At 43.5% G+C, this 20,236-nt stretch overlaps 1 protein-coding gene across 1 annotated transcript in view; it reads left to right on the top strand.

Annotated features, from left to right (window-relative positions):
• The window catches only part of LOC147881786 (Transducin/WD40 repeat-like superfamily protein), a 61,901-nt gene that overhangs the window by 6,331 nt on the left and 35,334 nt on the right, over positions 1–20,236 (top strand). Inside the window, exons 2-9 of the mRNA XM_087401678.1 lie at positions 7,011–7,094; positions 7,218–7,354; positions 7,488–7,560; positions 9,305–9,388; positions 9,567–9,659; positions 10,438–10,508; positions 12,112–12,163; positions 12,312–12,369. Of these exons, the coding sequence (XP_087257804.1) occupies positions 7,011–7,094; positions 7,218–7,354; positions 7,488–7,560; positions 9,305–9,388; positions 9,567–9,659; positions 10,438–10,508; positions 12,112–12,163; positions 12,312–12,369 (652 nt within the window). The remainder of the gene's footprint in view (positions 1–7,010; positions 7,095–7,217; positions 7,355–7,487; positions 7,561–9,304; positions 9,389–9,566; positions 9,660–10,437; positions 10,509–12,111; positions 12,164–12,311; positions 12,370–20,236) is intronic.

The raw sequence follows: 20,236 nt of genomic DNA, 5'->3' as shown, positions 1-20,236 counted from the left end.
TTCAAGAGAGAATTACATACCTGCTAAGCACGAGGACAATATAGCCAAAGCGCGTCTTGGAGGGTTTCACAAGCTCCCACTTTGCACTCCCTTCTAAATTGGCCTAGTGCATGTGGCTTACGAGTGATGTAAGCCACTAACTACATTGCTTTTTCGACCACAACAGACACCCAAGGCAACTTTCCAATATCCTCCATCATCAAGTCGAGGGAGTGTGAAGCACAAGGAGTCCATACAATCTTTGGTACTTCTCCTCAAGGAGACTTTCCATTCTCCTGCAGTTGGAGCCATTGTTGGTGACGACTTGCACCACATTCTCTTCATCAACCTCCTTGATGGCTGCCTCAATGTGACCCCATATCCACTCTCTAGTGATGTGTAGGTCGGCATAGAAAAAAAAAACAAGTCAGTCTCGGCGCTGGGACTCAGAGACAGAATCAGAAACCGAAGCTTGGTACAGTGACGCATCTCTGGTGGGCTGCTGCGAGCTGTCTCGCGCTGCGGTAGGGAACGTGGTCTCCTCGCTCTTTGAGCTCTTTGAGCTATGTCCAGAGTGACCGCTCATCTCTGTCGGTCCTCCTTGAGGAAAGTTGTGATAGGTCGGACCTCAGTAATGAACCCTCGCCCCCTAGGCAATCTATGAAGGATGTGATCTCATCGATGTAGAGTCCAAAGAGAGTCGATGAAAGAGGGTAGCCCTGCTTCACCTCAATCCGATAGACTGCCTGGAGCACGGACCCTATCTCTGGCTGACTCATATAAGCATCTGAAATTTGCATCTCCTCTAGTCTCCTGATCATACGGGATCGTGGGACTGTTTCGAAAGCCTTTCGAAATTCTACGAAACATGTGTAGACTTTTTCTGACGTTTGGACCTCGCCTCCTCAATGACAGCCCTCAGAGTGAAAATGTGGTCTAGAGTAGAGTGTTGCCTCGTGAATCTTGCCTACCCTAGTACTTGTTGGCCCCCTGCCCCCGTGCCTCTGTATGATTGCCGATCTCCCTCTCTAGTACCAATCCATAGATCTTGGCCAATGCGGCCAATCGTGAGGGTGCGATAGTTCCCATTGTCCATGAGGTCTCTTGCTTTGTGTATCGGTACGATAGTGGTGGTGATTCATGCTAGTGGGAAGCCGTGACAAACTGTAAGGTTAAACATCTGTGCAAGAATTAGGGCTAGAACCTCCTGCCCATGTGGGAAATGCTCTGTTTGTAGGCCCTCATGATCCTACGCTTTCCGGTTGTGGAGCTGGCGAAGTGCAGCCCGCACATTCTGCGTAGTGAATAGATGGCAGGTAGTGGGCTTGGGCATAGAGGACATGTCTAGCATGTCTGCCTCGGGACATCATATAGGGAGCATGCATAAGTGTGACATACTCTTGGATGAGTAAATGGGGATGGGTGGCTTCCCCTCCGAAAGAAGTCCCCATCCAGTGGTTGGGTCTCCTCCTCGAAATGATCTGATGATCTCATCCATCCTGTGTGAGGAAGGCTCGTCTCTTGTGGTGTGTCAGCTGTTGAAAGATCCGCTGTGCCTCATATGACGTTAACTGACCCAAGGCTTGCTCTCGTGTGAGGTGGGCTCGCATCTCTCTGCACACATCACCAAACCAGGGGTTTTGGGGCATCTTCCCATCTCGTACCCGTGTAGATGGGGTCGTAGGAAAGGATCTGGTGGCAGCATCCTGTATCACTGTGACAAGGGTGGCTGAAGCGTGGGTGAGGTCTAAATCACTTTCTAGTGGGGCGGGAAGCTCTTTGGTTAAGTGACACACATACACTTGATCAAGGGCATGGTCAAAGTGGATCTGGGTACGGGCTGCGGTATGAACTCTCCCTGTGAGTGGCGTAGTAGCAAGAACACTGAAGGTCAGATATGAGTGGTCGGCTATGAGTGGGGGGGGGTATAGTGAGGTCATGATCCGTGAGATAAAAGCCAATGGGCCCAGTAGGTAGACCACTGTGCTAGTCCTACCTCCATGTGGGAAACATGTGAATCCCCCAGATGATGGCCATTTGTGAAGGCCATTGCAGATGATGAGATCGTGAACAGCTCCTAGCTCAAGTAGGTGTCGCCCGTATGCTGTCATGTGAGAATGTCTCTGAATCCCAAGCTCTGCTGCATCTAACTCCGGCATCATGTGGGGGTCTCTCTCATATGTGAAGTCAAGTAAGCCCACTTGCCTATCCCTTGTCCTTGCATTGAAATCCCCTAGAAGGAGGGTGTCTCCTTGTCTGAACTCTATGATATCATCATGTATCGTTTCATAAGGGCTGTGTTTCTTTGTAGTGACATCATGAGCATATGATGACGTGTGTGGAGGGAAGTAGCATATTGCAATGAAGATTGGTCGGGCATCTAGCAGCTGGACTCGTATCCACATATGACGTGCATGTTCCTCTCTTTGTACCGCATATATGAGTGGTTTCAAGTGTCTTGAAAAGGACAGCTATGCCTCGAGAGCCTTGTACTCCACACTCTCTCCTCAGCTCTCTCCTATGTCACTGTGGGCAGCCCTCTCTTCGGGCTCTCATGTGTCTTAGTGTAGAAGATGATGTCTTTGTCTGTGTGTCTCCGAGAAGCCACTTGGGTCAGACCAAAGGGTAGCATTACAGTTCCATACAGCCATACTCAGCTTGTTTTGTGCACTCCCCTCCCGGATCTGACACCGTCATAGTTCCCCTTCTCCCTTATCCCCTTTGTCAGCTCTTTCTTGGATAATCACTTTTCCATCACGAGAGAGAGAGAGAGAGAGAGAGAGAGAGAGAGAGAGAGAGAGAGAGAGAGGGAGATTAACGTCCGTAAGAGGCTAGGGCCCTTGCTGAGTACTAATCTATGCTAGCAAAATCATAATCATAATCATAATCATAACCATAACCATAACTAGTCAAGCACAAGCTGAATCAGGTTGATCTCGGAGCTGGGACTCAGAAACCGAAGCCCGGCACAGTGATGGCTCTTTGGTGAGCTATGAAATTATATTTGTCTGTCGAGCCATCCCATGTTGTGGCGGGGGGCGGTCTCCTCGATCTTTAAACTCTCTAGGCGATGTCTAAGGTCACCCCTCGTCTCTGTCGGTCCCCCCTGAGGAAAGCTGTGATAGGTCAGACCTCAATAGAATGTGCTTTGGTCACTCTCTGTCTCACACGTGATCTCTGTGTCCCTCTCTCAGTGGCATCGTGTCGGCTCTCTCTACGGATCCAGGCCGCCCTCATCTCAGCTAGCTCCTCCTCCTTTACGCCACTGTGCCGTGGAGTCCACTCATATGTATAGAAGTCTGTGACGCGTCGCTCTGCCCAGTCAGCCTCCATGTCCTACGGTCTAGCTGCCTCGTGCTGCTCTCTGATTCGTCGCAGGAGTGTCTCCCTACGCCGGCGCATCTCCATTAGATAGAGCCCTTGGTCCCCTCCCTAACACCGAGATGTGTGGAGCTGGAGGAGATCTAACCGTATGATATGGTTGATCTCATCTTGTGGGATCGGACTTAGGAGGCACGCCCATGCTGTATTGAGAAGGAGGAAGCCTGTCCATCTGGATACATGGCAAGCCAGGTGGATATACGTGCATACCATGTGTCTGCCCCGCCCTCTACTAGTCGTTTGGATGACTCTAGGGCCAGCCTTGGGGTCTCCAGTGAGGTGAGTCCCAAACTCTGTGGATGAAAGTCAGTCTGAAAGATGGCATCAACCTGGAGAGGTGTCATGGCGAACTCTGCTTGTACTATCTCATGTGGGTTTGAGGGCTTACACCGAATCATCCTGGACCCCATGATCACCTGTAGCCGCTCAAATTTCCTCCACTCTGCCTTCGGGAGATCACATCCCCAAAAAGGCGCTGCATACATGGCAGTTGGCTGCACTAGCGTATCGAAAAGCCAGCCCTTCTGAAACCGGACCAAAAACCCTAAAATGGATCTGTATTCAGCTTTGAAACCCTAAAAAGAATCACAGTTGTTGGAAACGGAGCCTAGATCTTTGATTCACAGCAGATAATCACCAAGATAGATTTCGAATTTCATAGATAACAGAGAAAAACAGCATCTAATAGATTCACCTGACGAGGAGCAGCAACAGATTTCTTCTGGGAATCAAAACGGACTGAGAGAGGGAGAGAAAGAACAGAGATTGCTACTTCCACGCAGTATTTTTGCAATATTTCACAATAACTTTGTGATAGAAACTGGAGAACACAAACAGAAATTTGAAAATCAGAATTGCAGCACTTATCTCAAAGATTCTTCGCGATAAAACAGAGGGAGAGAAGCAGCACACGCAACACTAGGGCTCAGAAATAAGGGTGGACCCTCCCGAAGGTCTTTATTGCAATGGAATAAGACTTTGTACAACGAGCTCTGAAAAGAGCATGAAGCTGAGTACAACTCTTGGATGAATTTGGGAGGCATGGGGCCTTTCTTTTATAGACTAGGCCTAGCAAAAAGCTAGGGCCTGCTTTCTAAAAGCTACTTTTTACAAAAAAACCAAGCTTTTTAGGCTTTCTTTTATCTGGTGCTTTTGGTGCCTTTTTTATCTCATGGGCCCAACTTTTAAAGAGGCGCCCCCCTTGTTCATGCTTTTAGTCCTCGTGGGACCTGCTTTTTGTGCTTTTCTTCCCACTCTTGGATTCTTTTTGCACTCTCTTAGGTCCTACACATTGCACAAACAAGTTCCAACACTTTAACCCATTAGAAGTTAGCGAAATACATGCATTCCTAGTTCTTGGACTTATCCTAGTCCCTTGTGAGCGTCCCCACAGTTATCTTTTACCAATGCAAAGCAAAAGTAAAACAGAGTTTATTCTAGTTAACCAATGTTAACTTTCTTGACCATTGTTAATGCCATAAAGATTCCTCTTTATGTGTTGGGAGAAGTACCAATTTGGTAACACCTTCGTTGGTGGATCTTGGAAGTGTGCCTGGAAGCATTGTCTCGCTCTAGTCGAGTCAAAGCACTCCGCCCCTATGTGAGTCGTGCCTGGGCTGCATGGGCCATCGTGAAGAGGGGTCCCGTGAAGATTGCTCCCAAATACGTGTAGGACTGTACTATCTCCATTGGCTTGCCACGATAAGTAAAGTTGAGTTGGTAGAGCATTGCTCGTGAGGTGTTGAAGGCCATAACCTTGGTCTTCCCAAGGTTGATTGTTAGGTCTCTCTCTTTGCAAAACACCTCTAGGGACTCTAGATGTCTCTGCAACCCTTCCGTTGGAGATGATATAAGGACTATGTCATCAGCGTATAGCAATATCTGTATCATGAAGTTTGCCAGTAATGATCCCTCGCCTCCCAAGCGGTCGATGAAGGATGTGATCTCATCAATGTAAAGTCCAAAGAGAGTCAGTGAGAGGGGGCAACCCTACTTCACCCCGATCGTGCTCTCGATTGAATCCGATAGACCACTGGGGCATGAACTCTGCCTCTGACTGACTCATATAGGCTCATCACCCCCCATATCAGCGTTTGTGGAATCTGCATCTCCTGTAGTCTCTTGATCATGCGGGAACGTGGGACTGTGTCAAAGGCCTTCCGAAAGTCTACGAAGCACGTGTAGACTTTTTGGTGTCTGGACCTCACCGCCTCAATGATAGCCCTCAGAGTGAAGATGTGATCTAGTGTAGAGTGCTGCCTCCTAAATCCTGCCTGCCACTAGTGCCCGCTGTCCCCGTGCTTCTGTATGACTGCTGATCTCCCTCTCTAGTACCGATCCATAAATCTTGGCTAGTGTGTGGCCAATCATGAGGGTGCGGTAGTTTCCAAGGCTTCTGCCTTGTGTATCGGTACAACAATAGTGGTGCTGCATGCCAGTGGGAAGCCATGGCATACAGCATGGACTGGGGCTAAGACCTCCTGCCCATGTGCAAAATGCTCAGTCTGTAGGTCCTCATGGTCCTGTGCCTTCCGGTTGTGTAGCCGGTGGAGCGCAGCCTGTATATTTTGTGTGGTAAATAAGTGACAGGTAGTGGGCCTGGGCATAGAGGACATGTCCGGTGGTGCTTACATCAGGACATCATATAAGGAGCATGCATAAGTGTGCCACACGTAGGGAAGGATCTGGTGGTGGCGTCCTGTACTACTGAAGCAAGGGTGTTCGAGGCGTGGGCAAGGTCTATATCATCTCCGAGAGAGAGAGAGAGAGAGAGAGAGAGAGAGAGAGAGAGCTCTTGTGCTCACACCTTGTTGCTTCTAACATTTATCATGCTCATCATTGCACATTTGAGGACAATGCCTTGCCTTCGACCTACTTTTAAAAAAACTATGTTCTGCCATACCTTCTATCATTGTCGAACTCCTAATATTTTGCGCAGTGGTGGAGCATTCTAAACAACGGAATTACGGCTTTCTCTTGGTGTTGTTTGTAGCTCTCTGGCAACATTTCTAGCTTCAAGCTCAACTGCTCTGTTTCTGGTTTTCTTGGTGAAATCGGGAGCTCTAGGAACAGCTAAGGCTCTCCTACCACGAACTGTTGGAGCTCTAGGAACATCTTAAGATTTCTTATCCACCTTTGTTTTTGCATTTGCTAGTCATCGTTGGGAGCACCCACCTGGCTGGTCTCTTGTCCAGTCAGTCTAAGCAGCGTCTCTTGGGGAGCATATGACTTTTCTCCTCTCAATCGGCCTAGGTGTCAAAAAGGGTCTCCAGCTGTCCGTTTCACATTCATCTTTTCTCTCTCTCTACCTTGATGTGCTAGGGTCACTTCATTTCCCTTGGTGCATTGGGGGCATTGATGTGTGTGTACTTGATCATTTTTCAAAAGTCCCTCCCGCCCTCTCCCCCTGCACTTGGCTCACCCTCTCATATCCCCTTCTTTGTGGTGCTTTCTCCTGCTTTACTTTCTCTTCTACTATGGTATCTATTCCTCTAGTTTTGTCCCCTCTCATACATCTTTAAAGATCAGGCTCTGCTTTCGATTCGGATTTGCTAACATGTTGCCAGGTTTATACCTGTAAAGGACATTTTAGACTATAAATTTTTTTCTCATTTATCTGAATCCGATTCTTGGCTCTTTTTGGAAAACAGGCAGCTACTGCTGTAGCTAGTGCAACAATGACACCTCTGAATGTGGAAGTCCCAGCCAACAAGCTTCTGGATCTTGTTTACAAGGTTGTACCACAGTTTAGCCCAAGCTCCATGTAATTTTTAAAATGCATATTTATTGTATTGGAAAGGGCAAATCCTATAGAATTATGTATAAGCCGGCAAGCACCCATCCCAATTTTCTTTCAGGGCTTATCAGTTGAAAGAGATGAGAATCCAAGAGTCACAGGCTCAGCAGCTGCAACTGACATGGCAACAACCGGAGGAACAACTTCTGCATGCTATGGACCACTGCCAATTCTTCCTCAAAACTCTCCGGATTTCAGGTGTGCTTGATTTCCAATTACAAATGAGGTTTTTTGCTTCTGAAAGTGTTTTCAAAGAGAATATTCGGAATTCTGTTTCAACTTTCTGCCATATATGCTCTTAAGTTTGATTCTGACAAACAATCTTGAGCAGCTCAGTACAGGGAACAAAAGGGCCTTCAAAAAAGTTTCCTAAGCATGATACGCGGCATATTTCAGAGCACAAGGTCAAGCCGTCTACTCTGGCCTTCGAATTGTTTTATGCCATACAGCATAGTTTTTCTCTATTAAAACTCAATTCACAGGGGAATGTTTGCTTTGGTAGTAATCCGTTAGGAAACCATGTTGTATTTCCAATGGCTTCAATTTAATGCATTTAAGGCATGCCTTTTCTTTTAAGGCTTAGAAAGATGATTTATTTTGAACTACAAATTTGCTTTCCATGAATGACTTCGAATAGACCTTTTGAGCTGTGGGAGGTCTTGGAGGGGTCCTTATCAAGTCATCCTTAAGCCATAGACATATAGTACCCACAGTAGAGTTGTAAGTGCTAGGTAGCACTCACAATGGAGCTGCAAGAGCTAGTTAGCACCACAATAGACTTCTAAGTGCTAGGCAAAACTCACAATATAGCTGCAAGTGCTAGCTAGCACTGACTGTGTTGTCACGACTCTAGTTAGCACTCACACTAGAATCATAAAGGCTATGTAGCACTCATAGTGGAGCTTCCAGTTTTAATTAGCAATAACAACAGAGCTGTAAGTGCTAGTTATCACTCACGGTAGAGGTAGCAAGTGCTAGTTAGCACTAACAATAGTGTTGTTAGTGATATTTAGCACCCACTGTGTTTAGCACTCATGACAGAGTTACTGGATCTGCAACTGCTATTGAGCACTCACAATCAAGTTTGAAGTGCTAGTAAGGTAAGGTGGAATCAAAAGCGGTGTCCTTTAGGGTGGACTCAAAAGCAGGCTGTAGGCAAGGTAAGGTGATGTGATGTTCAGAATGGCCAGTGCAATCTTCACTACCCCAACCATGTCAGCTTATTTAAATGATAGTGTTGTGCGGGGTCAAAGCTACATCCAGTGTTTAGCGACCCCCCACCAACATCAACAAGGCATGATAGCAAAAGATATAATGTCCTGTTTATTTATTTTCTGCCATATTGATGTGCCAAATTCTGTGTACTCAAAAAGAGGCGAGTCAGGGCCTTTAAGGTGATCATTGGAATTACTTGGCTACATACCGAAAAGGACCTTCCTTAGTTATTCAATATTTTTACCACTGTCCTCCAGTCAGTAGATTGAAGTGAAATCATTGGGGGCTAGAAATGCGAGCAACAAGGGAAGAAGAATGATTAAATTTGTGAGATCTTCAGTCTTGGAATGCGTGCAGGTGTTGAACTGTACAGAAGACAGGTCACAGATTGGGCATCAGGTGCTTCTGTCGTAGTAAATTTCAAAAAAAGTTCTTTAACCAAAGGGCTATATTTATCTGATGTGTGATGCATTGGAAAAGAACGTAGATCTCTAATGAGCTTTCATGCCAACTGATAAAATGACTGTAACTCATGATATTGTACTGGTGCTGATTTCAAAGGAGCTAATGAAAGGATTACATTTTTAAGCATTGTTTGGGTATTAATATTGTCATGGGATGGACTCTTTAAACCTCACACACATCTTAAAGGGTCAATGGACGAACATGCATTGAACTTATTTTCATCTTAATATTGTCATAGGTTAAAATTTTAAACCTCACACACATCTTAAAGGGTGAAGGGAAGAACATGCATTCAATGGAATATTTTCATCAATGTCTGTTTGTTGAGGATTTAATTTTTTTGTTGCTTTTGTGGCCAGTCTCCTATTGCATGGTACTGATTCTTGCACTTGAAGAATAAACAATTTGTTCTGGTTTTTGAATCTGGCTTTCTCTCTGTTTCTCCTCTCTCTCCCTTGGTTGGAGCAGAACGTGGCAAGGTGTGCACGCTTCAGTCCAGATGGGCGGTTTTTAGCAACTGGAAGTGCAGACACTTCCATCAAGCTTTTTGAGGTGTGCATTTTTTTCTGAAATCCTATTATTAAGCCATGTAGCTTTGAATGTCAGATGCCTCACTCCTTGTTTCTTTACTAATGGTTTTAGAAGTGAACATTGGCTACACAAATGAAACTAGATCTTTCTCAGATCAAATTCAATTGATCACTTTTAATCTCTGTTTTGAAAGAGTTAGGTGGATAAAGTTCGTCAAATGATGACGCAAGATAGTGGTGCAAGGGATGGTCCACTTCGGCCTGTCATCAGGACTTTCTACGATCATATGCAGGTGAATAAATTTTAGTTGTTTTTGGGGAGTAACCTCCTTTAAGTTCTATTATTTCTAGCAAACTGTAAATATGGGTTTGACTAGGTCCAAAGATAAGGTTGAATGGCCTTTACAGAGAGTTTCTCCTGTGTATTTGGCATTTTTAAATGCTCTATCCTTTTGTAACAAGGCATAAAGCTCTCGACTGATTAGACCATAGCAACTTAAGGCTTGGATTAGTTTTATCTATTGAGGGTGTCTCTCTTAATGCTTTCTCATCAGTGAGACTCTCCAGTGTCTTTTACATGGTAAATTTGCTTTTGCCAGGTTCTTAAAGTTAAGATAAGACTTTTCCTATTCAAAATCAGATGACAAATGGAAAACTTGCCCTTTTGGACTAAAAACCAACTGCACAGAAGCTATTAAAACTGATTTTGCCCATGAAAGAAATGTTTTTACATGTTCTTACAGAAGAGTGAATCAAATTTGTCTATTGCATTGAAACAACATGGCAAAACCAAGACATTTAAACAACACATCCCTCGTTCTCTGTCTTCTTTCGCCACTCTTGAGAAAGATATGGGTGTTTAATGAACCTGAGGTTAAGAAAAAAGTGTTTATTATACTGTGGTTTTGCAGTGTTGTCTTTTAGTGCACTTTCTTGTTCATTGGAAGTCTTTGACTAAGTAGTTTTCCTTTTCAAAGGAGTAGCATTTGTACGCATGTTGCATTCATAGGGTATTAATATCTGCATCTGTCAAGATTTGGTCTCACGTGTTCTGTGCAATTTCTGATGCAGCCAATTAATGATTTGGATTTTCATCCACAATCTGCGGTGTTGATATCGGGAGCAAAAGATCGCACTATTAAGTATCTCTACTTCTTTTTTTTCAAGTCTCTGAGGCTGAACTCCTAGTATGTGGATGCAAAGATCGTATAGCTTAGATTTAGAGAGCTTAATGCCTTATACAAAATTCAAGGCAGGATATTACGGGCAGCTCTGTCGTCAACTAGAATATGTGTGTCTCTAAACCACAGTGCACTGCTGAGACACTCTACTGTATGGTAGTTTGTAATCTATTAATTGCAATCTGGTATTACTCTTTTATGGTCCCTTTCTCAGTAACCGTCAATGATCCTCCAGTGTTACTGTGTAAAGAAAGAAGGGGGAAGAAGAGGAAATCTATCAACAAGACTGACTGAATGATTTGTGAGACCATAGTACAATTTGAAAACCAACAAAATGGCGTGATTTGTTGTGCTGCCTGATTTGGTTAAGGTTGAGAATGAAATTAATAAAAATGGTAAAATATGTATGCATATGGAAATCCAATCATTCGTAGCTGGAAATAACATTCCTAAAGCATCTCTCAATGAAGCAAAAAAAGGTGAGAAAAATAATATTATATAAAAAGTAGGGAGTCCTCCAAATATTAAGGAGATTGTTTGGGGGGGGGAAACTAGAGAATGTCAACCTCTTAGGAAAGAGGAGCCTTATCATCGTCTACTTGTGTTCACAAGGGCAAAACAGGTTGCTTTATAAAAGGTAGTGACATCTTGAGACTTGAATCTTGCATATTTCTGCAAGGAGGCCTTTTGTATGCAGAGTTCCCTCATAGTACATAGTGTATATGTGATGCCAGCGGAACTTCTCATTGTGATCCAGTGGACACGACCTGTAGTCTGGTGTCGTATGGCTCCTTGGTAGTCTATTGCTAGCCTCGTCCTCTAATACTGGTTAGACATATGCAGGTAAAGTAACATATAAGTTTGAATAATGTCCCTGAAAATTGAAACAAAATACAGAGTTAGCTCATTAATTCACAGTTGAGGTGATTTAGTGATAAGGATGAGTAATAGGTTCTTAAGAGAGGTAGATCAGGCGCAAGGGCCTAGGCTGGACCACCCATGACTAAAGGCCTAGGCTGGACCACCTGTGACTTTGTCATTTGTAGTGGCTACATATTTTTAAGGAGCCACATGAGGTCTGTGCCACATGGCACCATTTTAGTGGTCTGTTGAGTGGCCTATGCACGTGTTTGAAGGGGAAGCTTCACCTTGACACCTCCTCACCTCCTTAGGTTAGAGTTTGATAATTCATTGTCTCGGCAGCTTAGTTGCTGCAGTTTCAATTTGCCTCCCACCATTCCAGGTGAGTATTGCGGCCACTGATTGGCGTTTTCCATTGCGGCAGTTCATTATGTCTGCATCTAATTCTATTTGTGTGACAGAGAGGGCTGGCTGATGATGTTGTTTGGTCTATCATTCTCAATGGTCGTCCAAGCGTCCTCTTCACTTGTATCTTCGCTTGCTTTTGCAACTATAAAGACAGTCAAGATTTGTGTATTTTTAAGGCATTTTAAGAAGGTCAAGCCTTAGTGACTAGGATTTCTCACGATTTGTGAATACTACTTTTTAATATCAAAGTGTGCAATTTCCATCCACATCGGTGCTTATCCTAATCAAATGGCAGGTTTTTTGACTTTGCTAAAACAGCAGCAAAGCGAGCTTTTCGTGTCATACAGGTATTCTGTTTACTTTGTAAGCGTAATCGCAGGTGTTGGTGTGACTACTTTACGTGCATTGTCAATATGTGGCACCATGTAGGATAAAGTTGTGGTAGACAAATGGACTTGTCTTCAAAGCATTGATGATAGGTTGTGTATTTGGCAGGATACACATAACGTTCGCTCTATAGCTTTTCATCCTTGTGGAGATTATGTTCTTGCTGGTATGTGCACGTTACGTATCTCCTTGTAATACTACATATATAAAATTGGAAGCACAAACGAACCAATTATATCTGTTGGTGACAGTGCACCACTTATTTCTTACATTGTGTCTGCATATGCTTTGTTGGGTCATAAACTTGGGCGTACTTGCTGCTTGTTCTCATTGGATGTGATATCTCGTGACCTATGGAAATGGATTGGGGACTTGCTGTTGCTATAATGCCACCCAAAGAATAGGCACCTATACCTACTGTGTTTAGTCAATGAGGGTAAACATATTAACAGCTCTGCTGAATGGTTTAGCACTCATGGGGTGACGGGTCTGCTAGATAAAGAAGGCCTCCTTGCTCTCATAAATGGCACCTTTTGAAGCCGGCCTCTAGCAAGCTAAAGGGCAGTAAACCATAACTAAGTTGTCATCCACACTGCATCATCTCCAGCCACTTCCATTATTTGAATACACTGAGAAACAAACTCTAAAAACATTGAAAGGGAGGCTAGAGTGCTTCTGCTCATAAACCATACACCAGAGACACAGATTTGCCCCAAATGGCATGGCGCCCCTTTCAGTATGTATTTATTGCTTCTGCAATGGAATTTGCTTTTACAACAACAGCTCACCCTTGCACTTTACTTCACAAATCCACTGTCCAAGCCAATTCGTGGCTTCAGTAGCCTTCCAATTCCAAGCACCCACTAGCTCCCAATTGCCAAGGCAGGGCTAAGGCATTTCCTAGTGTTTGTGACCAATTGAAAGCTGACTATGCATTCCACAAGGCATCCGGCTTGCTTTAGAGGGTTTGGCACTCCTACAATCCAATGTCCAGCCTCTTAGGGCGCATAGTTGCCAGAAACGGCCGTTTCTTGGCAGGAAACGAAAACGGCGTTTCTTGAAACCTGTTTTTGACCTAGACCCCCAAAATCGCGGTTTCTTGAAGAAACGCCGTTTCGCAAAACCTGTTTTTGACCTAGACCCCCAAAATCGCGATTTTGCCGCCTGGCTCCTTTTTTCGCCGCCTCCCGCCCATTGCACTCCTTTTGTGCATCCTTGCTGCTCTCTCCACCTTCTCTAAGGTCTCTCCAATCCTCCATCCTTTGCTCTTGGACTCTCCATCCCGTTTTCCTCGGACCTCCATCCTTCTCTCTCCATCCTCTTCATCCTTCTCTCCATCTTCTCCATCTTGCAAGCTGCAGCTTGGCAGCCTGCTCTCCATCCCTCCATCCTTCTTCTCTCCATCCTCTCTTACCTGTAACCTCTCCATCCTCCTTCACTTCCTCCATTCTCTTTTACCTCTGAGCTCTCCATCCTCCTTCTACCTCTCCATCCTTTCTCACTTGTGACCTCTCCATCCTCCTCAATGCCGAGAGATGCTTATTGGGTCCATGTCTCCCTTCTGATGTTGATGATTCTTCTTCAGACAGTGACACAGATGCCTCAGGCTCATCTGAGGAGGCAGAGGATGACAATGACGAGGAGTCCATGGATGATGCAGATGATCAATAGTGATGTACCTTGGTCCTTGTCACTTGACTACGACTGTACAGACTAGAGTGCTAGCCTACTCCTAGTCATGACACTTTAGATGCATCATGCATGCAGCCTGCAGGCTGCAGCATGATGCATCTTGATTCCTAGACTATGTTATTTCTTTTTTTATGATAGTAGATACAGTACTTACTACTGAGTATACTTTGGACCTTGGTGCCAGGTGGTAGCTGCTTTTTTTTATATCATCCATGGGTGCTTTTATTTTGAGTCTTGCATGACTCATGAGTCATGATCATGGAATTTGTGGATCATGAATCATGATCATCTATGGAGTCTGGACATCGGATGCTTTCAAGTTTCAAGTTTCAAGTATCAACTTGTGTGCTAAGTTTAAAGTACTTCAAACTTCTAAATTTCAGATTCTTGTAATGTCAAACTTGTTAGTCATGATACATGTTGATTTCAGATTATTGAAGCATCATTCAAGAATTTATAATCATAGAGGCATGAATGATGCATTGATCCTTGAAGCTTCAAGTATAGATAATTGTATTATGTATGATTTGCACTCTATTGATAATTATATTATGTTTAAAAAACAAAATTTTATACATAAATTGTATCATATTGCCGTTTCTTCCGTTTCCGTTTTGGCAGGGGTCAGAAACTCCGTTTCTTCCATTTCCGTTTCGGCTGGCAACTATGTTAGGGCGACAATGCAACAACACAAATCCCAAACTGCACAAGTGACCTCAAGGCAGGAAGAAATCCACAACACTATCCCTCTGACACTAATCGAGGCACACCCTCTGTGTCTGGGTGTTTGTCCACGGCCTGAATGGCCAAGAGAGAACTTTGAACAACAAGAGAGCAACAACAAGCTTCACAAATGACAAATGGAATCCAAATGAACGTCAGAACGACTGTACCCACTGTCCATGGTTGAGGGGGTGAGCTCTGGCCTTGCACCCATCCTTTGTCCAGGCCCCATGCAATGCACAGAAGACCTTCAATGGCTAGCAAATGAAAGAACAGTAGCAAATGAGGTCGAACCAGCTCCAAATGGCACCAAACCAGCTCCCAGGTGCTCTATTCTAGGCTAGAACACCTCTACAGGGCAGTAGATCCACAAAGCAAGAGGCAGAAGAGAAATGAGCAGCTTAGAGAGTGAGAGAGGAGGAAGAGAGAGAATGTGCTGGAATTAGAGGGCAGAATGATCACGGGCAGGAGAGAGAAATCCGTACAGCCAGGAGTCTGCCTCAGGGTGTGTCCGTGCGAGAGAGAGAGAGAGAGAGAGAGAGAGAGAGAGAGAGAGAGAGAGAGAGAGAGAGAGGGGGGGGGGCAAGACCCTCGAAATGCGCGATGAAAGTACGAACTGGCAACAATGGACCTCGGGTTGCATACCGATTTAGCAGTACGCTTCTTGAAATGCGTGCTAGTAGATTGTACAGGAAAAATGAATCTCGGGTGCAACAGGTTTGTACAGCTAATAAACAGCCTTAATGGCGTGCCAATATGATCACAGTAACTATTGCGCCTCGGGATGCGTGCAAAAAGGTTTACAGCCTTGGAATACATGCAGCAAGCCTCGAAATGTGTGAAGATGCTCATGGTAGCAAGAAGGAATGCTGTATGTCAAAGGAGCAGCCTTCAAAATGCCAGGTAGAGAGAGAAAACCACTCATGCGATCACATGCAAACAAATGACTGCCACATGGCTCATTAAAGCCTCTAACCCACTCACCAAGGACACATATATGCCTTCCCTTGGGCCCAACTTTTTGAGCCCTCTTTTTCCCTGCCTTGGCCTAACCCTTGGGCCTAGCACGTGCACCTAGGGATTGGACCCACTTCTAACATCAAATCTTAGGGGTTTTTAGTATCCACTGGTTCATTTGCGAATAAAAATCACGTCCACCCCCTCTTGAGACAGCAAACTAGATAGACAGCAAACTATCTAGTTTGCTGCTGAAAATTACAGCAAATAAACAACAATGAAATCGACATGAATAGCCCATACCAGAATGTGCATCATTTGCAATATACAACTGGCAATGATATACGGTCTAGAAGAGCGTGCGAGTCTATCCATAGATCAATGCATCATTTGTGTGGAGTGACTAGTACACTCATCGTAGAGGTCCCGTGGCAGAAATACTCTCAGCAATCAGTACCTCGGGTGAGACATGGAGTGTCACCAAGCAACCTCTAGATACGTGAGCGTGTTTGTCATGAGGGAGTGGAGGTGCTACCCCCCTCTTTGAGCATCATGCAATGCTCCAGGACTTTGCTCTGTTGAGCCTGAACGAGCCTCAACCACAGTTGGCTCGGCTTCCAGATAGAGCTGCAATAATCTAGGTGAATCTGCCAGCTCACCTTCCTCCATGTGCTTCGCATCCAGTGCTGAATAATTCCTGAATTTCACTAGCTAACGATGGGAAACTCTACCTTTGATCTTTCTTTCCTTATTTGCCAAGATCTGCTCTGGAATCAAGAGCTCATCCTGCTCTTCCACTTCAGGCTGTTCCTCATCAAGCATCTCTTCAGGCACATCCCCATGAAAAGGTTTTAGCAAACTCACATGAAAGGCATTGTGAATTGTCGAGGAGGTAGCTTCAACGTGTAAGCTACATCATTAATCTTTTGCAAGACTTGAAATGAAAGGACTGTGCTCAGAAAAGTTTAGAGAAGGATAACCAAAAACCCAATGGTTTCTGGATAGGGCCCAATAGTGAACCTAGAAAAAGAAACGATCATCTCCTTGTCAGTCAGGGTATTTTTTCACATCCCATTTTGGGATAGTGATTATGTAAATATAAAACATCCAGATTTCCACCCAAAAAAAAAAGTGTGTGTTCGTGTGTGTGTTCACGATAGAGTCTTGATTACCCTAACCTGTCTAAGTATCATTTCTTCCATGCTTCTTGACTGCTTGCATGCACCGGATCTACTTTTTTGTCCTATAATGAGATCTTTTGATGTTGTAACTGCTTGTCCCCTGCTTTTACAAGGACAATTTCATAGTTTCTTGTAATATAATACATATGGATTTTACCTCCCCCCAAAAAAAAGTGTGTATATAGATGTATGTACACACACACTTTTTTTTTTGGGGTGAAACCACTGTATTTACATTAAGAAAATATTTTTACAATGTTAATAGTCTAAAAAAAAACTATTCTGAAAAATCAAAAGCAGTGGAAAAACACCTCAAGACAAGAGACATCCAAATCACACGCACGCGTGTGTATACGTACGTACGTACATACATATGTATGTATGTATGTGTACAATACATACATAGAGATGTACATACATATATATCTATATTTTATTTATGTATTTATTTATATATATACCTTTGTAAGACTAGAATATATCCAATCATACAAATTTAGATTTTTTGTTGTTCTAAGGTCCAAAAATCTACACAGAAAATAAAAGAGAAGAAAAAAGAGGTAACAAAAACTTTTTTGAAAAACAAAAGGAAGACATACTTAGCAAGCAAAGCAACACTTATGTCCTCATTATATTTATATAGATATATACATATGTGACATCAGGTGAAGATCTCAATATATGACTGACAGACACACAGACACAGACATAGACAGAGACACACTCACATTTTTTTGTGGAATCTTTGAGTCATTATATTACAAAAAAAGCTATCCTAGAAAGAGAGAGCTATAATACATCAAGAGAAAATCTCACTGTAGGACAAATATACATCATGATCAAAGACACGAGATTGCAAGCAATCAAAAAGCGATTGCTACAAAGAGTGTCTGAAGAAAGAGAAATTGGAAAGAACAGGATTACCAAAGACCCTATGATTGCGAGCCTTCCAGAGAGTCCAGAGTGCCTAGTACCGAACCCAAACATAAAAGAAATCAAACTCTTGTCTGGGTGGCTGTACACCAAAAGGCCATAAGAACTTGCCAAAAGCAATTTGAGGAAATTGAGCTCTCAAAATCTGCTCAAGGAATTCCAAAAAAGCACAAGAGGAAGGACAATGCCAAAAGAGATGAGGCACAGTCTCTCTCAGAGCCAGACATTTGCGACAAATAGAGGAAGCAATATGTCGTCGTGCCAAGAGCTGTCCATGAGGAAGAACACCCAACAAAACTCTCCACAAGAAAACTTGTTGATGGAGAGGAATCTTAGAATGCCAAATTTGTCTCAAACGTTTCCGCCACCATTTCATAAGACGATTAAGATGCCAAAGCTGATTTGCCTTTTGCGAGATAAATGGTGGAGGAAGTAGAACTTTATAAAGAGGAGACAGTAATATGTGCAAACTGCAGAGGACGGCATGACAAGCCCACATAAGAAAGTGTCCAGTCTTGAAGATGATGTTGTAGATAAAATGGAGGAACCGGTTGAAAACGTTGGAGCATCAAAGTAATCTTATGCCAAAATGGATGATAATGCATTCCAAGGCCAAATTTGGCAACGGCCAAAGGAAAAGTAAGGGGAAATCCAGCATCATCAACAACATCCTAAACCAAACGAATCCCCTTGAGACTCAGAAAATACAAACGTTGAGGCTTCTACAAAGCCAAAGGAAGGGCGAACACTCTAGACCAATGTATACTTTCAGCTCTGAAAGAGTTGCCCTGCAAGGAATCACTGCCATGCCAATCCAAGTGGGAAAGGATATGTTTCCAATCCATTAACAAATGGGAAACCAAAGGACAGCCAGGGATTTTGCTCGTCACAAAACCAAAAAGAAACTCCCTGCCAATGACTAGAAGTTAGAGATTCAATATGCAAGAGTAAATGACGAATCATGGCAGCCCATGGTTGAGAATCTTGCAAAAACTGCTGCATGAGTTTCCCCTTATGGGCAAGAATGTGCAGATGGATATTGAGAATATTAAGACCTCCATGCATCTTTGGAGAACAAAGCTGCTGTACTTGAAGCAAACACAATCTTTTTTTGCCATGGCGAGAACACCAAAAGATTTCTAGAACCTCAGACATAAAAGAGGCAAGATCAGCCTTGCTGAACATAATAAGAGGCAAATAGAATTGAATATTATGCCATTAGAATAGATTGCACAATTCGAAGACGAACACAAGTTGCCAATTTCCAGTACTCCAGCTTTTTCTTGAGAGCTGCGAGAATCCAATCAGATTGTTGACGAGGAGAAAGTGTCCAACTCAAAGGATAGCCAAGATGACGAACCAATTGAGTTGTTGGGATGATTTCTCCATGCCATAAAAGAGAGTGCCATTCCTTGGAATGCAAAGGCAACAATTTTGATTTTTGAAAATTTACATGAAGCCCAGTAGCTAAACCATATAAAGAAAGAGCTTGCATTAGCTCAGAAAGATCATGCTTTGTATTGCGGGGAGTGAAAAAAGAATCATTTGCATAAGCTTGAACAAGCAATGGTTTACTGTCATGAATTTCCAAACCATGTAGCTTATCCGTAGCTACGAGATGATCCATATACTGAAGCATGGGGTGCGTGGCTATAGCATACAGGAGCGCACTAAGTGAACAACCTTGACACACCGAACAACGAAGAGTCCATGCTTCAGAGATATCCTTAGAAAGAATGCAAGCAACTTGATTGTCACTATAAAGCCAATATATGATATGCTGCAATTTCTGCCCAAATCCCAAAGCATGCATTGTCTGAGAGATGAAGTCCCATTGAACAGTATCAAAAGCCTTGGCAATATCAACTTGCAGTAAAAGAACATCCTGCTTTGTGTATTTGGCATACTCAATTCCAACATCTCCCATTTGGCAATTTTTCTATGATCATTACTTTGCAAACAATGTCTAGCTTGGCATAAAGATGTGCTTTCTTTAAGAGACAAAGACCGAAAATGATTGAGCTCAGTCAAAGACTGACAGGTAGATTTTTCCCGAGCAATCATATCCCTCAATGTTTTAAAATAATTTTTGCCATAATCGTGAATAACTGATTGCATATGAGCAACAAATGCATCCCAGGCATAATCAATATCAATAAAACTCTGAGGTGAAAGAGGTTGACACGCATCATACACCATGGTCTTAAAATGATCATGATCCAAATAGCTATTGTTAACCATGAGGAGCCTTCTATGTGGAAGCCTATCATCCGGCATGTCATGCAGAGAAATCCTCAAACATAGAGGTGCATGATTAGAATGCACAAATGCATAATTAACTGACAAGGTAGTAGTAAAAGTATTAGAGTGCTGAGGATCAACTGTGTACCACCTGTCCAGTCTAGCTTTGTATGTAGATTGAGCATTGTGCTTAAAAGTAAACCCAGGTAGCAATGGATAAGATGTTGTCCAAAGATCAGCAAAATTGAAATCAAGCAACAATTTAGACCAGCTCTACCTCTCAGAGGCCAACATATGTGTATGGCT

Source organism: Dipteris shenzhenensis, chromosome 30 (genome assembly GCF_047967505.1).
Source record: "Dipteris shenzhenensis isolate YYH24624 ecotype China chromosome 30, Dip_SZ_1.0, whole genome shotgun sequence".
NCBI classification, from domain to species: domain Eukaryota; kingdom Viridiplantae; phylum Streptophyta; class Polypodiopsida; order Gleicheniales; family Dipteridaceae; genus Dipteris; species Dipteris shenzhenensis.
The sequence above is the reverse complement of the archived record's forward strand: the minus strand, read 5'-3'. Positions and strand labels throughout refer to the sequence as shown.